Here is a 20,809-nt window from a genome sequence, read left to right as displayed (position 1 = left end):
AGCTGCTGCCTCCCCACAGTCAAGTTGTGGTAAGCCAAGGGCTGTTGCTAGGTCTCTTACACTCTTCATCATCTCTTTATTTCTCTAGTAGAGGATAGCCTTTACTGCATAGCATCACCTCTGGAAGTGGCATGGTTGGGAGGTGGCAGGCTTGGGGTGTTTGTCTGGAGGCAGAGCAAATGGTCATGGTGACAGGGGACACCTTTCAAGACATGTCTGCCTACATGTCTCATAGCTCCTGCTCCTCCAAAGTGTTCTCTAAAATACTGCCCAGTTTTCTCATACTTCTGAAGTTTTCAAGTTAAGGTCTTAATGTTGTGTTGTTAAATTTTCAGCATCTCCATTCACACCAGAAAGCTCTTCTATTCAGAGGGATTTAGAATAATGGAACTCTTCATGAGTCCTCATTATTTCTCAAAAGGTGACTGTGTTGTTCAAGTGCCCGTATTGTGACAAGCGTCTAATTATGGATCCTTTCTGTAGACACCCAGAGATGCCATTATGTCCACCTGCAGTAGAAGGGGGAAGATTATAATTTGCATTCAAGATGAGCTTTTCTCCGTTATTCCCACTGCACATAAATAAGGAAAACAAATCTTATCGACCACTGATCCTCTTTTCATTTATCTTACATTTCACTTTTTAAAACAGCAGTTTTGCTTTGCTTCTTTTCCTCGGAGTATTGTTGTTTGCTACTTCAGCACTAGCAGATCTGCTCTAGTCCGGTTTAATTGAATGTGCACCTTCATTGGGCAATCAGGCAAAAATATCTTGGCTAAAAGGGCTTTTCATCCTTTGAAAAGAAAAGCAAGGCTGGAGGGGATGACACACTCAAAGATAAAAGCTTGATCAATAACCACAAGATTGGTATATATTCACGTGATTTTTCCTTTGTTCCTTTTAATATTTTTTTTTAATGCTCTTTTCCCCTCTTCTCACTACCTTTCTGATGACTGAAATTCTCAGACTTCTAGGTCAAAACACCTCCCCATCCATCTCTATTTACACCTGTGGATAAGAATAGTTTTGAGAAGAAAATACCTAAATACAGTGTGCATTTCATCACAGGCTCCTAATATCTGAATTAAAGGAGGTGAGTTATGAATCCATACCCCTCTCATAGGTCATCATGAGCAGGCAGACCACATCTTCCCATGAGGCTGTCCTGTGTTTTTCATTGCATGTCATAATTACTCCCACTGACAAAATCCCTGCAGAAATAGGAGGAGGACAGAGGTATAAGCTTTGCAGGGGCAAAGACCTCATTCTGCTTCTGTTTTTCTTTAATGATGAGTGTCTTTTAGACCTTCACAGCAGGATAGCATCTCCAGATGTTTTGGTTTCCCATGTTTCGTCTCCTTTTTGTATAATTCAGGTGACAAAATGTAGCATTTAACACAGTAGAGCCTGGTTTGTGTTTGCCCCCATCCTGTTCCAAATACCATTATGCTTAAAGCATAGAAACTCCAGAGGATGGAGGCAGAGCCCAGCAGGGCAAGGATGGGCCTGTTCCATGAAAGACAGTCAGTCTTTGAGTTGAGGTTTTGTTCTTGTTGAAACAGATCCAGGGCGAAAACTGGTGATTAACAACTCTTCCTACAAATCCAGCTGTTAAAACTTGTTTCAAGTCAATCCAAACCTTTTTGCTTTAAGGAACGTAAGCAATGCTGCATTGTTGGTATGTCATGCTAAAGAAAGATGAATGCAAAATGACTGAAAAATAGAAAACTGATCTTTGGCACGTACTGGTGTGTGCTCTAACGTTGTTTGACTCTCCTTTTGAACAAATCCACCGAGATTATTTTGGAATATGTTGGAATTGTGTATTCCAGTGGAGTGAAGTTCCCTCAGAGATTTTTGCAGCCACTGCTGTCCCTACCACATCTGCTCAACCCATTTGCCTGTACAGAGCTGCCTGGTAGTACAGGCATCTCTAGGATGGTGCACGTAGCTCCAGTTACGGCTCTAGCAGGTCCTGGGTCTCTTACAGCTCTTGTGCCATATCTTCCACCCAACCTAGATGGCTCAGCTACCCTACTGCATCTCAGATGCCACCTCATGCCCGTGGCTAAGCAAACAGACTGGGGACTATGTCACTTTTGCTGTTATAGACAAATCACTCGTTGTGGGATGCTCTAGAGGCACAAAGGTAACTTGCATGTAAAGATGTTACTAGTATTCATTGTTTTAAGTCAAAGAGAACTCGGATTTAGTGAATTCAAGCAATGTTTTGTCATGTGTTCAGGAAATCATCCTTATGTTTTTCATATTTATGAAGGATGTAGGCTATAATAACATTCTGGTGAAACGCTCGTATACCCAACATGCACTGTGAGATGTCATTTCCCTCTGTTGTGCAAAGCAGTACGTTCAGCTAAATAATGTACTGTAATAGCGTGCACATCTGCGGTGTTACAAAGGACGGCTTGTGTGCGTTTTCACTTGGGAAGCTGGAGAGGAGAAGACGCGATGAGGGCAGCCGTTGCTGGAAATACCCATCTTGTATTTCCAGCTCACAGATGTAATTTTGTATTATTTGTGCCAGGTACAGCAGCTGTCACTGAGTCTTTCTCTGCTCAGTGTTGTGCAGATTGTTTTGATATCTCTATTTTAGTCATCTGGGCCATGAAAAATTTGTGCAAGGGCATGTGACATCACTCCAGCTTGCCTTTGCTAGGACGTCAGTTAATTTTTCCCCTCCCATGCCCACACCTGGGTCACGGATGCCACTGAGGAGTGAGTTAACGATAAAGGCAAACCATTACCATGAATCCTTTAAAAAAAGTGGATGGAGGCAAGTAATTCCAAGACGTGTTTCTGGAAGAAGATATTTAACAAAATGACTCAAAACACAGAGGGAGAGGGTGGTTGCAGGCTGGATCTCAACACTTGGTTCCAAAACTGGCTGGCTGCCTGATCATTCTCTGGCTTCTTTGTCTTCCCCGTTTTTGTTCCCATCTCCTACAGGCAAAGCCTACGCTCCCGAGTTCTACTATGACACCTACAACCCCCTGTGGCAGAACAGACCTCGCGTCTACTCCTACAGTCTGCAGTGGACACAGATGAACCCCGACGCTGTGGACCGCATCCTTGCCTATCGCTTAGGGATTAGGCAGGTGAGCAAAGAAATTCATTCATGCAGGATGTGCCTTTTGAGTCTTATGATCTCTGTTAGGACTGTCAGGCCTTTATTTTATTTTTTCAAATTAAATTATATTAAATTAAATTAAATTAAATTTTATTTTAAAACTTATTTTACTTTGCTTCTTTTACTTCCTTTTTTCCTCCCTCTTTTCATCTTCTATGCGTCAGAGTTGTTTTCTCCTCCTTCTGGAAGATTTGCTACCATCTTGCAGAAGTATTCCTCTGCCACTTGCAGATCCTGAAAACTAATTTGCACATTTGCAGTGTGAAACGCAGAGATTAAAGAGCTGTTCGTCAGAGAGTTTGTAGAGGCTGTGGCTCAAGATATGCTAGAAAGATTACATGAAAGAAACGTGCAGTGAAATTAAACTTTTTATTTCTCTGTGTGTCTACATATCTCTTATTAGATCTTCCATGTAAATGGATAAATATAGGGATAGCTGTAGCTTTCCTGTGGAAACATGTGGACTTTGAGAACCAAGATGTCTTTCTTGACCACATTAAAGCCGATCATGCTTGCACCTTCATTGATTTACTGTGAACTTTTCAATGGGAATTGGCCCTGTTAAGGAAGTGTGGGACTAACCCACTTGCAGAGGAATTGTTAAATTAACATAGTCATCCCCATTAATTTACCCTTTAACAAGAAAAATATCATCTGTCTTCTTTGAAGGTTATTGCTAAAAAGCTTGAGTTTTAATAGTCAATTAAAGTGAAAGAACCACTCTGTGCATTGCTTAAACTCTCGTTAAATGGCAACACCTCTGCTTACTCCTCTTCGCAGAGCGAAGTGATCCTCCTACAGCTAAGTCCATAGAAAATCTCACAATTTTGTGTTCTAAAGGCAGAAGATTTTTGTGCCACAGGACTTGTTCCCAATCTTGTTTAGAGTCTGTCCATGCCAAACACTACAAGTGTAGTAGAGCTTGACAGGCAGCTTCGGCTTTGGCATTGCTAGGCTTTCTGAAGGAAAAATACATGGTTTGAAAATAATGCTCCGTGCTATGAACACCTCTGTGGCCACCACGTCCACCTCCAAGCCGTATCTTACCAGTTGGGCTGCCAGCTTTGGTCTGGCTGAGGTGTGCGCTGGCAGAGGCGGCTGTGCCGTGCTGTGCCACGCTGTGCCAAGTTGTGCCGTGCCGCGGCCGGTCGGCGTCGCAGGGCTCCCACCACCCTGGCTCTTGGGCACAGGCCCCCAGCTCCTGCTCCCAGCCTGGACCTGCTGTGATCGAACGAAGACGTTTTGCTGCTTACTTGGGAGAATCGGCCTGATGTTGTTTTGGTCTTGTTTTACGCTCCCCCGCTGAGCTTGCTTTTCTTTAAATAATACCACAATTGATTGATTTAGAAAGTACACATTTGGTTATTCAATGCCTGAAATAATAGTTTGTGCAGGGAGAAACAGACTGGGCATTAAAAGAGATTCCTGAAGACACACATATTTGGAAATGCGAGTGCAGAAAGTATTTTGCTATCCCACAGATCTCCTACTGAGATGAGCTTTGCAAGATGCAAAATAAGTACACGATTTGAGCATGTTATTTGTGCTGAGTGGATGGGGTTTTGCTTGTGTAACTTCTGTGCTAGTTGTGGAGTTGACTGGGACATGTCCAGGGAACAGCTTTGATACCTGGGGGTACTGGCTCTCCTACACTCAGAGTTTTTCTCTGCCTGCATCTAATGAATTTGAAATGAAAATCGGTGACTTTTAATACATGTTTATGCAACTGTTTGCATCATTGAGCACAAATCAGTTCCATTATTCCCAGTACCCGAGAGGAATTAAAAAAAATTTAAAAAAAAAATTAAAAAAAAGAATATGCTGAAGTAAAAGAATATATAATGAAATTAATGGGGTTTTAGCTTATTTTTTTCCATTTCATTTTAATTTACTTTTAATTATCTATTTATATAATTATCGAGAGTTACTTTACTCTGATTTCCTTGACAACAACTCTCTGTCAGGCTATCCAAAATATTTTCCTTTCGTCCATCTGGAGCCACATTTAAAACTCAGGTGATTTAGAACCCAGCGAGCTGTCCAGAAACACTCGTCCATCATCACAGTAATTCGCCCTGAAACAAGGGTGATAATTAAACTTTTTTTTTTTTCTTTTTTGACATCTACCGGTACTTGCTACTGCCAAGTTGCCCTCTGAACTGTTTGCGTTTATTTATTTGACTTAGCAATGTATTTTTTTCTGGGTTTTGCTCTTGTTTTTATTTAACAGTAAAAGTGGGGATGAGCGTTCTTTGGGAGCAGTGGAAAACACAGCTCAGGGCTGTGCAAGGTTCACCGGGGCGACAGGGAGGGAGGGTCTGCGCGAGAGCAGCCCAGCATGCTGCTCCCGTAAAAACTGACGGCTCTTAATCTTTGTTTTAATCTCCCAGCGCATCGCAAACCACTGCCAGGGGCCCGCGTAGCGGCTCCGTGTGTCGGTATCTGCCCGTGATTCGATTAACACCGTTACCTTTATCTGATCAGTAAATTGCCTTCGTATTAAGAATGCTAAATCAGAGCTCAAGCATCGCTTCCTCTGTACCCGACCTGTACGCTGCTGCTTCACTTGACACAGAATCCAGGCAGTATTTTGGGAATTTTTAGTTGATGGCAGGTTTGCACTTGCTGGATTTTCTGTGGAATTGTTGAAGTCCATAGTATTGACAATATTTGTAACGTCATCTTATAAAAACTAGGATTTCTTATGAGACGCCGAGTGTTTCATTCCGGTTTTACATTTGCCAGGTGGCTGTAGAAAGCAACACAAAGGATGTGCTTAATAATGAAACTTTTGCAGGGCAAAGGAGGCTGGTAATAGAAAGCCGGAGAGAAATGTCGAGTGCCAGAGGTGTAGTGCAGGCAGAAAACAGGTAGAACAAAGACGCTGAAGCCAAGGAGCCTGGCGTGCTGAGGGGGATGTAAGCAGTGAAGATAATTCAGTCCTCTTTACGTAGAGGTACGAGCAAGAGGTGCGAGCTACCTCACAGCGGATGCCGGGAGCAGCTGTTGTGCTATTGGGACCTTCAGGATTCTGTGGTTGCTTTCTAACAGTGAAAATACATGTTTTAAGAGCAAAAGTAATCAATTTAAGAAGTGAATTGAAAATCTGTAAGAATCACTGCATTTATATGCATGTCATCTATATGTCTTTTTTTAAGATCATTGTACAGGTCTCCCCCCACCCCTATATTTAAAGCTACAAACTGCCCATACAGCACGCTGATGGTGAGCAGAAGTTTGCTCAGTCAAGCTTGTCCTGCTGACATGGTACTGTGTGGCAGATGCTCCCTCCTGGGAGAATCAGGGAGGAACAGGAATTATTTAGAGCACTTTGCTTTCTGATAAGCCCAGACACTCCTGGTTTTGCCTTTGGGGGATTCAGTCTGTGCTTAACATTTGTTTTAACAAGCGCAGGCTCTTGTCTGCATTTCTGGTTGATGTAGCCCATGGACAGTGGCTTCCTAGTGCTGGGTTTTAATCAGCTTTGAGGATGCTGAGCTGCAGTATCTGCCAAGCCTGCTGTTAGGGAGCATCTAGCCACCGAGCAGTGCACATGGCTGTGCTCCTCTTTGATTGAACAGTGACAAATAACTGTTTTAAAAAATGAGGCACTGACTAAACAGCCATAGAGTTTACTTGTTGAGTGAGTGTAAGAGCTGTGTTCATGTGCTTTGATAGTGCTCAGAGCCCTCAAGCATGTCTTAAGGAGGCGACAAAGCTCTGCAGTATTCATTCAGGCCCTGTCCCTCCAAGTAGTTGTTATAGATGTGGTCTTCTCTTCATGGAAATTTTTGGCTTGTTTGCTTAGAAAAAAAACCATTTAGTTGATGAGAGATAATAGCAAGGAACCTGGTCTGATTTGCAGTTCTTGAAAGACCAGTCTAGACAATTTTGTCATGGTGAAGGGAAATTGAAGTGATTGGTCCTTTTCCCAAAAGGAGAGAAGCCCTTGAGAACAAAGGATTCAGTCTACGGCCAATCCTGCTGCCAACCTTTGGCATAAAGAAAGATTCAGAAGGTGTCAGAGAAATACCACAATGTATATAATATCTTCTCCTCTTGGGCCACCAGAGCCAAAATAAGCAAAGATTAAAGCATTCCTTTCACTACCATACATTCTTCTGTATGTTGACCAACTTTAGGAAGCATGAAGGTGGCGGACAACTATCCTGGTACATCTGGGCACTTGCAAGCACATTTGCCATCCAAGTTCCATGTGCCAAAGAAGGGAAAGAAAGAATTGAGCCCATCCATTTTCCACCCAATTTTGGTGAGCTTTTTCCAGATTGGCAATGAGAGGAGGACATGCTCCTGATCCAGGGGCAGCACTTTGTTCTACTACCTCAGAGCATCAGTAGCAATTTTCTCACTGCTGAAGGGGGAATTTGAGTACAGATCTGAGCAGGAAAATAGGAGGTGCATGGAGCCTAAATTAAGGTCCATTTGAGATGCTCGTTTATGATTACTGCAGTCTTGTATGGCAGAGTAAGTTGGAAATTAGGGATACAGCAAGAGCAGGGTATAGTCAAGAGGAATAGGTAAGAGGCTATGATCTCCTGTTGGTAGAGAATGAGGCAATACATTTCCTCCTTCAAGATACAGGTCTGAAAACAGAGAAAGAACAAATGAAGTTAATTAACCTCAGCAATCCCGACCCAGTCATGGAGGGGTTCTACAGCTTCTTCAGCAGGTCCATGTCCATGCAGCAAGTACACAGCCTTTACCTGGCAGAGCAAGTCCAGTTACCTCCTAGACCCCTGAAGGGCCCACATTGTCTGCTGCAGTGACCAAAAGGGATGGTACTATATTAAAAATAGACGGACTTTGCACGTTGGCGTTCTGTGAGTACAGCTCTCAGACACACAGGCATGTGTGCGCAGTGAGCTTGGGCTCAGAGTCCACCTTCCGCTGGTGGTGCTCAATAACCCAGACCATTGCATGGCCTGTTGCCTCTGTGGGACCATCTCTCTCTCTGGTCCTCTTTCTCTGGGACTTGCTTTAATTTTCTTAGTATTCCTGGAACAGAGCTTCCAGACTCCACCCTGTATGAATCACCAGAAGTGTTACACATTTCTGTCAGATCCTGCTTCTTGTCACCTACCTTGTCACTAGAGTTAAAATAAAGGCATCTCTCAGGCACAAGAGGATAATTTAATGGTAGGGAAGCAGGACTCAGGAGAAACTTGTTTGGCATTTTAAGCATTGGTTAAAGAGAAGCTGCAAGAAACTGGCACAGCAAATGTTGGGAAAGTTATTTGAGAAAAAGGTGGAGCTTGGTTTAGTGACGTGTCAGGGAAGCCAAGGAAATCCAAAAGGGAGAGGGAAGGTCCCATCAGATGAAGAGGGAATCACAAGAATAGAAAAGTGTAATTTTTCTGCCTATAGAGTAAAAATGGAAATAGATCAATGGAAATCTTTATTTACCAAAGTACTGTATTTAGAATGAAAGTCAGTTATGAGAAATTTATTTCTTTTAGCACACTCAAGGCCTCCACCTAACGGGTAGTAATTCTCCAGATGTTCCTTCTATCAGGGTCACGGTACTGTCGTCACACAACGTACTGCAAAGATGTTTGCAAGCTGGGTATTTTCATTTTGATTTCATTCTGTGAACATGTACAATAGCTATGTATCAACATGCGTACAAAAATTGCGTTCGGAACCATTCAAAGATAATTACATCTGTAGTAATTAATTTCAGTGGAGGAAGTGAGAGAGTTGAAAATTCACATGACTATTGGAATATTTCTAATTTTGTTTCCGTGAAACAACTTAAGCCTTCTTCTACAGAGTACAGAGGGATATAAGCTGTCCCAAAGACTTCACAGTGTGCATTTCTTTTGGGAGTCTAAACAAGGCTTTGCTTTTTTCCTGTTATGTCTGCACTTGTGAAATGAGACGGAGAGAGTTTGGCAAAAAAAATGAGTGCAACATGCAAAGGCACGTTTATTATTGATTTCCTTGGGTTTGGTAAATTGAATTAGAGAAGCAATGGTTGTTTTACAATTTTCAGTTTGCAATACTGATACCTCCTATGCTTACTCTTCACAAGACTGAGGCTTGAGTTTCAAAACAGCGAGCTGAGGGCTGTCATTTGAGATTTGTACCGAATACTTTTAATTGCCATTTAAAAACGGTTACATCTCCCAGTCTTTGGATAGATTAGGCAAATGCTTATGTATAATTCTGAAAAAAATCTCTACTGATTACATCTTAACAAATCCAGAGGTGAAAGTTATACTCATAAATACAGCCTTTTCTGTTGGGTCCTGACGTTCTGACTTTGACCCCATGGTATCTAGGTTACCAAAGATGCTCCTGACTGTAACCACACTCCCTTGTCGGGGAGTCGAGCTTTGCGCCTCCAGAGTAACCAGTTCACTTGTTTTGGAGGTAGTGGGCTGTATTTGCTAGATATTTAAACAGAAAACATCCCAGACCGAGCTGTGCCCATTCACATTACCACGACATGTGGACCATAAAACTAAATTCCCTTTCTTCACAAAAAAACCCAAAACCTTACAGGCAAAATTTAACATATTCATTGATCCAAGCAATTACTGCCTGCTGGGACTTCCTTGGTTTGATTTTCGTTATATAAGCATAAACTGCTGCTATTTCATTACCAATTTTAATACCTAGTTCGTATTTCTTAAGGAAACAAGACACACAAGAACATTCTGAATTTACTGCCTGTGATTTCTGAACCCAGCTCTTCATTTTGGTCAGATCTGATGGGAAACAGAGGTGCAGCAGGCAAGGAGGGTCCCACCAGTGTTGCGAAAGCATGTGGACTGGTCAAAAAGAAAGATATAATTATGGAAAAAAATTGAAGACTAGGATCACATTAATCAGAAAGAAAAAAAACATGGACCATGTATGAATTCTGTAGCTTCCCAGTAAGCTCTGTGGAACCCCTTCCTGGGATACCTTGCATTTTGGGGCAATATCTGATCTTTCTCTTCAGGATGTCTATACGTGTATATCTCTACGTTGCAGGAGCCAGAGTCTCTGTCTTGACTTTTGCAAACAATGGCAAAGTAATAATTCCCTAAAGGACAGATCCTGCACGGGGAGGAGCTCTTGTGCTGGAAGCAGTGATGTTGATATAAGCTGAGGCTTTCATTGCACATTTCCCTTCAGTAAAAAAATACAGACTTATTGGTACTCAGGAGTGTATGCTCTCACCCAGCATTGCCAAGAGCAAGTCCCGTGCTGTAGCCTCAGCCTGTACATGGTGGTCACACTCAACTTTCACTTACTCCGTCTCTGCAGAAAACTCTGCAACGTGAATTGGTTACTGCTGACAAATGCAGCGTATCAGTCAAACTTCAAGGAAGGACGCCGGAGAAAATGGAGTGAACTGAAGAGCAATTTAGGGAGAGAAATTACTCAAGCTGGAGGAATTTGTTTTAGTAAAGAAGTTATTTGCTTTTTACTACATTTTAACCCTTGTGGGCTGCAGCTTTGTGTGCTGCAGCCAGAGCCTCAGGTGGAGTGGCTGAATTGCACGAATCATCTGCCCCATCCAAACAAGGATGCACTTGCCTTTAAATTGTCAAGTCCTGTGTGGGCACCCCTCCAGCAGAAGCTGGGCCCTTGATGAAAACGTGCTCCACTTCCAGTACAAACAGCAGAAGAGCAGATAAGATGGGATGTGTGTTTACATGACTGCTTTTTCACCCTGCTGCTGTGTAGCTGTCCAATAAATGCAAACAGCAGGCTGTCAGGATTTTGACGCTGATCAGATCCAGGTTTAAAATGAAAAACATGATTGCCTAGAAATATTTTCCATTACTCTGCTTTATTCTTTATATCAATCACTGCAATGCAAGACTGTTTAAAAAAATCTGTAAGTGGCAGCAATGGTTTTCTTGTTAGGGTTGATTTCATATGATGTCATACAGTTAAGAAATATTAAAGGATTTACAAAAATGAAAACTAACAGAGAAACAGAACAATGAAACTTTGAAAATTGAAGGTCTACATGAAAATTACGGCATATGTCCTTAGGCAAATGCCTGACTAAAAAGAGTTGTGTGTCTGGCATGCAGCATGCTTTTTGTCATAATAAAATATAGCATAAATAAATATTTGAAAAGGCCTTTGGGCATTACAGAAACTTAATCCTGATGAAGGATGCATCCTCTTTATTGAAGATAATTTCAGAGCAGCATCGATGCCTAGGAATCATAAATAAATTGCATAGTATATTCCAGGTACCCTGTTAAAATATGTTAGGATATCAGGATAAAACTTAGCAATAGCTGCGCTTGCTCAAGCTCTAGGTCCATTATCCCTGTCACGGCCCGAAAGGAGTCGTTCAGGACAACCTCATTCCCCGTGGGGCCAACGACCAAGTTTGTGATCCCCCTGGACTGAATTAAGGTGAAACAACACCAGCCAACCAATTTAACAATTTAATAATACAAAATGCAGGGCATGAGGTTACATAAATGACTCAAAGGCAACTACTCTAACTAAACAATTCAACTAAACAAGCAAGTCCTGTGCAACACGTCTTTTACACTTCGACAAAGAGAGGAGGAGCGGGGGAGAGAGACAGACAGCAAAGAAGATATCACCACCTGTGGATCCAGTGGCATCCCGTTGGTCCTCTTGATGTTCCTTGGTGGTGGGGGTCCCCACTTTCACTTCTGATGGTGTCATTCTTACACAGTCCGAGTTCCACAGTCTCCATCTGATCCCAGGAAACTTCATACATGTGCAACAGGCTGATGCAAGAGGCAATGGCACATCTGCAGGCCGTGGTGTCTCTTCTCGCTGTATCTCTGCTCTGCAGGAACCGGTATCTCGTTCGTCTCTGGGGTTTACTCCGTACCAAGACGTGTTCAAGCCATTGTACGAAGAGAGGTGTGGATTCCTTGGAACCGTGAAATGTTTAAGACAGAAACCGCATATCAGTCCACCACAATCCCAGGAGTTTATTGGCACCCCAGATGGGTGCTGAAGGAGAGGTGCAACCCAAAGGGGAATGGAGGTGGAAGGTGTCTGAGGCGAAGGCTGTTCCTCAACTGAGATATTTTGTATCTTGTCACATAACATTCTCCCCCAAATTCCCTTTGGACTATTTGCACTTTTGATCTTTGTATCATCCCATGTCAGTGCGTTCACTGCTGCCACTGCCCCTTGTGTGGCAAGTGAGCATCTCCTCTAGCACCCAGCATTCACGCACACAGAAGTAGCTTGAAGAACACTATTGCTGACACCATCTTGTGTCCAAAAATTTGATAGTGCCAGAAGAAAGCTGTTTGACCAACTGAATAAAAGTCACTCGCTAGATGAGCTTCACCTCCTTCTCTGTGACTGTTCCATATGTGTCCTTACATCTGCTTTGCTCTGCCATGTTCAAGACCTGTTCTAAAGACAGATTTGCTGCATTCTTCCCATGTCAGTAGGATATGTCCGTGCTTTATTTCATGGGCTGTAATGAACTTCTTTTCACAGCATTCCTCTGAGTTAATTTTATAAAACTGAAACATAGGGCAAGGTCAGAAATATGCACTGCTAGCAGGGCTCACTTTGGGGAAGGGATTTTACCTCTGCGTATTTAAAGGCAGCATCAAGATTCACACTCAGGGATGCTTCACCTGAAATCTGGACGTCCCATGTCACGAGAGCAGATGCTGTCACCCTCATGCTGGACCTTTTTCTGAAGTGTCCCCTCACCACCCTCTTGAGACATCTCTCCATTTCTGTAGGCTTTGCATCTGGTCTCCTGGGCAGGATATCTTCCAGTTCAGCCCTGCAGCCAGGGGACAGGATGGCAGCAGCAGCTCTTGGTACAAATGTTAAAGAGAATGGCAAAAGAGCTTAGACTCCAAGGGAGGCAATGGTCTTCACCAAACTCAAACAAGAACATGGAGTTTCGCTGCGCAATACTTTCCAGTGAAAAAAAGGCCAGTTAGTGTTTTTTCTGTTGGCCAAGTATTGGGTATTCACTGTATTTCTGGTCTTTGGTAACAAATGAAAATGCTCTTGGGTGGCAAATAAAGCTGTCATATTCCTCAGCATCTCCTCCCTGCACTGCGATGAGCAATTCTGGCAACCTGTAAAGGGAATATGTATCTTCTGAGCTTCCTGACCTGTTTCTAGGGCCACTTGGGTTGAGTAAGTATCTGCACATCTAGATGGTGCATGAACTCAAAACTATTAAATCTGTTTGAGGTCTGCCTGGATTTTCCCAAGCACTGTTAATAGGTGCATTTACAAAATAAGCACTGCAGATCTTTAGCTGTAAAAAATAAAAATGAGATTAGTTACCTACCTACCGATGATCAAAGCTGAGGCTTCACCAACATTACTCCCCATGAGCAGCTTTAATGACTGTGTAAGGGACACCCGGTGCAGGACAGACGCCAGCGCTGGGAACTCTGCAGACCAGGGCTTCCTCTTGCTGGGCCGTTACCTTGGCTCCTGCCTCCAGATTTCTGGAAAACCTGCTATTACCTTTGTATCAGTCTTAAGATGATAGATTAGGAATCCCAGATGTCTTCTAGACACGGGCGTTTTTTACTGGGCATAATGTCAGTGTCTCTCGCCATAAATTCTATCCTCATGAAAATGGGTATATGTAATTTAGGAAGAAAATAATTATAAAAAAATGTATTTTACACACACAAAAAAAAAAGCAGTGCTATTGCAAAACTAAAGCTGTTTCTGCTCCGCAGTAATGTACTGTCTCCATTCATTCAACTGAGGCAAGGAAGGATTTATTTCATTTAAAAAATCTTGTGCAAATTTTAGTTGCAGTTTGGAGAGAAGAGATGGTAAATGAGAATTATCCTTTTTTTAATAACGCAATTAGGTTGGCAGTTCCTTAAACACAGATTTTCCTTGCTTCTAGGTGAGGGATGTTTGTAGCTAAATCAGAACATACTAGCCAATGTATATACTAAGTGCTTTCATCAAATAATAGTGTACATTTCAAAAATTATAAATTATTGTGATGAGAGTTATTTGACCCTAAAGACAACTGCTTCGTCTATTCTTTTGCTGTTAGAGAATTCTTTATTCCTTAAAACATACATATGTTTAAATTGAATAAAAACCATATTGCCTTTCAATAAGCAAATGAGCACCCTACTGCAATATGGTTTTGAGCTGATTTAAAACATCACATTTACATTTTGAGAACTTCATTAAACATCTAGTAGCTATTTCCTTTCCTCTCATGCAGCAATTGTCTTAAGTATTTAAGAAATGTTGTGTTTAAACATTCATATTTGACAGTTGAGATGTTATTTATTGGCAAAAATTCATTCTTACTTAAAAAGTTAAGCAAAATCAGTATGTTCACTTTCCTCAGAAATGCACTTTTCCATCATGTGCTTGTCTTGCTGCATTATTACTCGTTGATCTATTTATGCAGAGACTCATGTAGGTTGCTTAAAATGCAGCCTTGTTTTTCCAGTTCATTTACCAAGACAACCTCACTTGTTCACAGTATTGACTAAGTAGCGCAGCTCCAGCGTGCCGTACTTAAAAGGGTTGGGTTTGTCATCTTGATTGCAGTTACAGTCATTAATTTGTCACTATGTAATTATTTTGTATGAAAATATATGGTCATTCGTAAATAGATTTTAGAAATCGCCAGAAAATGAGTTAGTTCACTAGGGACAGGAGTGCCCTATCTGTCGTTCGAGATCCATCCGGAGAAGGTTCTAGCGTTGTGGGATACTCACTAGGTCGTTGCTCCTGAAATATGAAACATATCTTGGGATAGATGGTTTTTTGATCATGGAAATGTAGTTGTTGGTATAAGCACAAAGTATTTAATTTAAACTTAGGAACTGAGTCTCAATGCCACTTTGATAATTACATCGCTTGTTGCCCTGATAAAAATAATGGTCTGCCTGTTGCAGATAAACCTGCCGCTTAACAGGTGAAACCACATCGTGCTGTTGGCAGTGCCCGTGCTGGCAGTGCCCAGCGTGCCCGCGGCACGGCTCTGCCCTGTGCTTTGAAGTGAGAGAGTCAGCGCCGGCCAGCTTTCCCAGGACCTGAACTTCGAATTTGAGATGTCGCTGAGGAGGAGTGAGAAAACTTGCTCAGAAAGCTAGCCTGAACGTAGGTTAATAATTAACCTGCCTTTTATGAATGCCTAAGAAAACAGGGACTGCAGATTGAAAAACTCTCTTGGTAGATGTCTAGCAGTAGCAAAAAAGCAGGAGAACCTGCAGCGCTGGGGCTGGGAACACTGCAGCTCCTGTTTAACCCCATAGACTTAGTGAATTCATCTGGGAGCCAGACAATTTTTAAGTCTTAAAATGGATTTTCTTGGTTTATATCACATTTTAGCTTGTCTTTAAGGATGAAAAAAAAAAGATACTGACTTGAATGCAGTGTCATCACATTCAAGGTTGTGACTGATCTGAGTCCACACATTACAGAAACGCTCATTGTGACCCTTACCAAGGGCAAAATCCTATCACCTGCTTTCAGTCAATGGGTGTTTCCACTGTTCCCATTAAAATGAGAACAGAGACGATGCATCTCCAGTAGGTCAAGCCAAACATGGCATGGTAGAACCTAACGGGGTTAGGACTTCATCGGTGATGGCAGTGATGAAGATCCTCATCATGCTATGGAGAGATCAATGCCATATATTACAGCCCTGAGTGCATTTTTATTACCAAGTTCCACAAGAAGAAAGATGATTATTTTTAAAAAGGTTTTTATACTTGTCTTCTTAGTAGTGTTCGCATTTTTATTCAAACTGTAGGTAACTTTGTTTCAAGAGTTCCAGAACAGAGAAAACAATAGCCCAGACAGACAGTAGATATTAAACATCAATATGATAATGAGAAAATATTAGCTTTACTGTAGTGCTCAGTTGAGCTTTGATCCTGAAGCAGAACAGACCTCAACTACGGGGAAAGGAAGGTGGCATTGGGGATGCCGTGGCAGGGTCTGGGAGCAAGCGACTGCCAGCCCTGACGTGTCGATGGGGAATTCGGTCAGCGTGAGGTGGAGATCTGTAAGAGCCTTCTGGCACTGTGCGTAGAGTTAGCTGATGGGTATGAGACTTCATCTATCATTAATGGCAGACTGGTATTCACTTTTTTGGTTTAAATCGTGGAGTGAGGGTGCATTCAAAATAATCAGCAATAAAATCGACGTGTGTGACACCATCAGAACACCTGTTCTGTGTGGCAGTGTAACTCAGGAGACTATAAATCCTCCTGCGTGTAGCGTTTATGGAAAAAGCAGTGTAGAGTACAGGGAATTTCCATTTTTCAGGGACACTGTTGCACACAGCCCTTCATTGGTAACTATCCTGCGCAGCACTCAAAGTGAAGGATGAGGACAACCTTGTGTGTCTTTCATCACGGTGACTGCATAGATGTGGTCACCCTCTACTTGCTTCTGAAGGTGCTGAGGTCTGCCAAGACGTTATAGGCACATAGTGAGCATTTTTCTGTCTCATTAATAGCTCTCCGAAGAATATTTTGACATTACTGTATCTCAGCTTTGGATGGGCTTTGGTATTAGTGACCCAGATTCTTCAGATTTTTTGTATTTCAAAGCAACCTTGTATGTGTCCCCTGGTCAGCCTCTGGAGGTGGCCAAGACTCCCGTAGTTGATTTCATGAAATGTTCAATGATAAAGTGTTCAGTCATGGGGGCAGCCTGAAGCTCATGAAGTAAATTAGCAAACTCGTATAGCATAGCATGCATCAGGTTAGGAACATAGGCAAATTCAGTATTTTGCACTAAAAGGCCATGAAACCCTACATATTGGGTGGCCTTGACGTTTTCTTACATGTTTTCCAAGTGCATACAAAAATGGTCCCAAACGTCACTCAGAGTGTTTCTACACTCCTGAAAGTCTATCCACCCAGAACAAGCCAACTTTTGGACCTCACTTTCAGGCTCTTGCTTCGCTGAGCACATGCTCAGTTTTGACTGGGAGGCTGTGGGTGTTTCTGTGCTTTTCCATAGCAGCTCCTGAGTGGGTGGCAGCAGCGGCTTCACGGGCAGCTCCTGGGGCAGCTCCATGCCAGCAGCCTGCCACTGCTCAGAACAGTTCTGGTGCCGTCTGGGCATCACGTGGAGGTGTTTCTGTCCCATAAGTTGTTTTTCACCAAAGACAGATTCAGGTAGTCTTTTATAAATGATAACAGTTACTGAGTCCCGTGTTGCACAAAACATGCGAGCAGCGATGAGCGAGTGCCTCCAGCTCTGTGATATTTACTGTCAGCAGGGTGAAAGCAAATGAAAAAAGTGAGACTTTACCGGAGCAGACACGAAGGGTCTGCAGCTCCAATCTCGGTGGTGGCTGCTCTGCTCCTCAGCAGGTGATAGCCCCATTCCCTGCCCCGCCGGCAGTGGTGCAGCCACCGTGACCTAGAAAACAAATGGCTCTGCTTTAGAGAAGTAATAAAAAGTCAACTGGTACCTGTAAACCAGAGAGTATCTTGTTCAAGCTTGTTATTTGAAAGATTAAAGTTCCTACCTTTCCTTTATTTTCAGTCTCCAGATGTCTGTGGTCCCGATCAATTGATAATGAGAAAGTCTCTTCCAGCAGCTCGGAGCAGGTCACCTCTCTGTACGCTTCCTTCTCCTCCCATTTGGCTTTATTGTATTTTTAACGTCTGTTTTCATTACAAGGTCAGACGTATTCAAATACATACTCTGTGGCTGTGAAAGGGATTTCTGTGAAGGTTGCATGGTCACTGGCTGCAAAATGGAGTATATAATTTTCTGCCCATAGCACAGTTCTCGTACCCATGCAGGTACAGGTATGCTTAAAATTCTTCACAAAGGAAAAAGTGAATGGAGATAAATGTTACTGACTTTCTGATTAAAGGAGATCATACCTATTATAATGCCTCTTTGTCCCTGTGTGTAAGGTTTTTTTAAAGTAAAGAAACAGCAACAAACTTCCAGCTATTAAATATCCTAAATTACAGTTTACTTAGCAAATGGACTGAGGTGTCCTAATTCATATCTTAAAAGATGTTTTTATCATCATTCATTTGTGTGGAAAAACAGAAGGCAGTGTATTTTATCTTCAAGTTTTTAGCAGATATTTGTGCTGTATTTTGATTTTACTCTGATAAAAATGACCTCTCTTTTTTCTTGGCTTACCGTTTTCCACCCTGCCTTTAAAACTGGAGATGTAATACATATTTAAAGAGGACTTAACTATTGGATTATCTAGCTTCCAGCTTTCACATACCAGCTTTCCTTAAATTGTTTCTGTCCCTTTCTTCTTCAAATATCAGACAGTAAATTTGGATCATGGACAGACGGTTCTGACATGTGAACCAGTTATCCATCAATTTGTAGCCCATAAAAACTGCATCTATAAACATTCTGCATCTTTGGACTCCAAGCTCCTAATTACTAAAGACTCAGAGACTTTTAGTTTCTTACTAAAGAAAAAAAGAGAGTAATTTTTTTTATGCTTTTGTGTGTACCAGATAAAACCAATTACACAATGTGGTAAACACAAAATAAGTAAAACGAATCGTAGGAGCAAATATAGAATGATTGTTAACATAATCCTGCAAGAAGAGCGTTGATTACGTGACTGCGATTGTTCTCATGGATTAGAATTCAGCTGATTGAAAGAGGTTGTGCCCACTGTTAAATGTACTTTAGACACTCTGTTTTCCAGCAGAGAAGAGGGAAAGAAGAGGCTTTTCCATGCGCCTCGTCTCCCAGTGAAAATGCTGATGACAGCAGGGGCAGGTCCTGCCCGGCGGAGGGGTGGCCGTGTGCTCCTCCGGCAAACGTCTCCAGCCCCGTGGCGGGGTCTGGCCTCACTCCGGGCACTTTGGCCCGCGGTGTGGCTCTGGCTCCAGCAAGCAAACCTCACGGTCTGCTCGCTCCGGGCTGGGTTTCACCTCTTGGTCCCTGTTGTTTCGACAGCGGCCGGCATTTACAGGGGAGCAGAGAGCAGGTACCAGCTCAGCACGGAAACAAGTGTGAGGTTTTAGCAGTTCCACTGATTACGAGTGAAAATATTAAAGAAGAAAAGAGCTGTCATCAAGAGCAGTATTCCTTGATGCACAGTGGAAAATAAACTGATGATGAACGTGGCAGAACATGCTTTGCAGCTGGCCCTGTTGTTTTTGCCTGAATTGCAGATATTTGTCACTGTGAGTCATTTCAGGGCCATAACTATCCCTTGAAATGAAGATGACACAGGAGCCACCTGCTTGACGGGGTTTAGGTTCAGAGAGCTCTGATGATATTGCCGGGCAAACTTGTCAAAGAAGAGCAGCCGCTGCATTTCTGCAGCAGAAACAAGGCAAAGGCTCCAGGGCAGTGCTCCCTCTGCGGTGTGCCGATAGAAGAAGCGTTTGCCCATGAACTAACAGTGCTATTTTGCCTACACAACTGCTAAAGAAAACTCTTATTTGTATTAAGGAAAATCAATTGTCGTTGCTGTTATAAATTGTAAAGAAATTACTTTAAAGACCACCAAATTCTTTATAGGAGTATACAATAGATTAATTTACATTGCATTCAGTTGTCATTAATTAAAGACATGGTTGTCCGCCTTTTTGAGTCAATGAAGAAATTTATGGTTGAAATCAATAGGCCAAGTACAATGGACTAAGGATGTGTTTATTTTTTATAAACATAACTGTGCATATAGGCAATCGATACTTAATCATCCCATAGGATTAATTTCTCAAGAAATCTATATGGTCAAGTCTTTTAGAGAATATAGTGTTCCTCAACAACAGGCAAAGAATAAATACCCTTTCACTGACAGCACAGAGGAGATGGTTTCAGCCTGCTGCAATAAAATGCTGCCACACTTCTACAGTCCCCTTTCTCTGATGTCAGGGAAATAGATTCTGCTTTTCTCTTAACTTTAGGGAACAAAGAGGTAACCACGAAAAAACAAGTCCTTGTGAAGCCTTCTAAGTGCTCTGGATTGACTGAATGTAGGTATACTCTGCTAAATTAATTACAAGTTAGGCACATGCTAATGCTAATAAATGCTCCAGGAACTAATATGATTTTTCCTCAGTGCTTTGCAAGTATTCACAAACCATTGGGAAACTGTTGTTTCAGCTTGGTCTAAGTAAATTTCCCAAAATGTATTTCATCCTTATTTTTGTAAGGCAAATGGCTGTGATTATAAGGGTTTTTTTCTCCTTCGAAAATTCTTTTTTAAGCAAATCCTGATTCTTACTAAGTTTAAAGCTCAGGACACATGAATTGACATGCAGGCAGGTGTTTTACGGTTGTGTTTGCTTGTGTATTCTCTCTTTGAAGCATCAATCTTGACTTTTTAATTTAAAAAGGCACAGCCTGAATGTAAGGGAGAGGCTGTACAGGTGATTTCAAGGAAGTGAGCGGTGTGGATTTGGCTCCTTCCCACCCAAGGGAGGCGGCGGAGACGCCCAGATCCCTGGAGGCACAGAGGCAGTGCTGCAGGAGCAAGGGGAGAGGTGGATGGGTTGTTCTTGGTGCTTTAATGCCGAGCAGGGAGTGACCAAGAGCTTCAGCTGCCTCCTGCGCGGGGTCTGGCTTCACAGAGCCTCCCCAGTTTCATGCGAGGAGCTTGAACTGCCCTAAGGCATTGTAGGAATCCAAATCCTATTTTTAGGGTGTCTTGGGCATTTCAGTATTGGTGTTCAGTGCCTCAGCATCATGCAGATCTTTAAAAATGTT

At 42.3% G+C, this 20,809-nt stretch overlaps 1 protein-coding gene across 1 annotated transcript in view; it reads left to right on the top strand.

Moving 5' to 3' along the window:
* Positions 1-20,809, top strand: part of MDGA2 (MAM domain containing glycosylphosphatidylinositol anchor 2) — a 390,338-nt gene that overhangs the window by 332,888 nt on the left and 36,641 nt on the right. Inside the window, exon 10 of the mRNA XM_082000249.1 lies at positions 2,968-3,116. Coding sequence (XP_081856375.1) covers positions 2,968-3,116 — 149 coding nt within the window. The remainder of the gene's footprint in view (positions 1-2,967; positions 3,117-20,809) is intronic.

Source organism: Phaethon aethereus (genome assembly GCF_964289735.1).
Source record: "Phaethon aethereus genome assembly, chromosome: 5".
Classification (NCBI taxonomy): domain Eukaryota; kingdom Metazoa; phylum Chordata; class Aves; order Phaethontiformes; family Phaethontidae; genus Phaethon; species Phaethon aethereus.
Note: the sequence above shows the minus strand (reverse complement) of the source record. Positions and strands in the feature narration are given on the sequence as shown.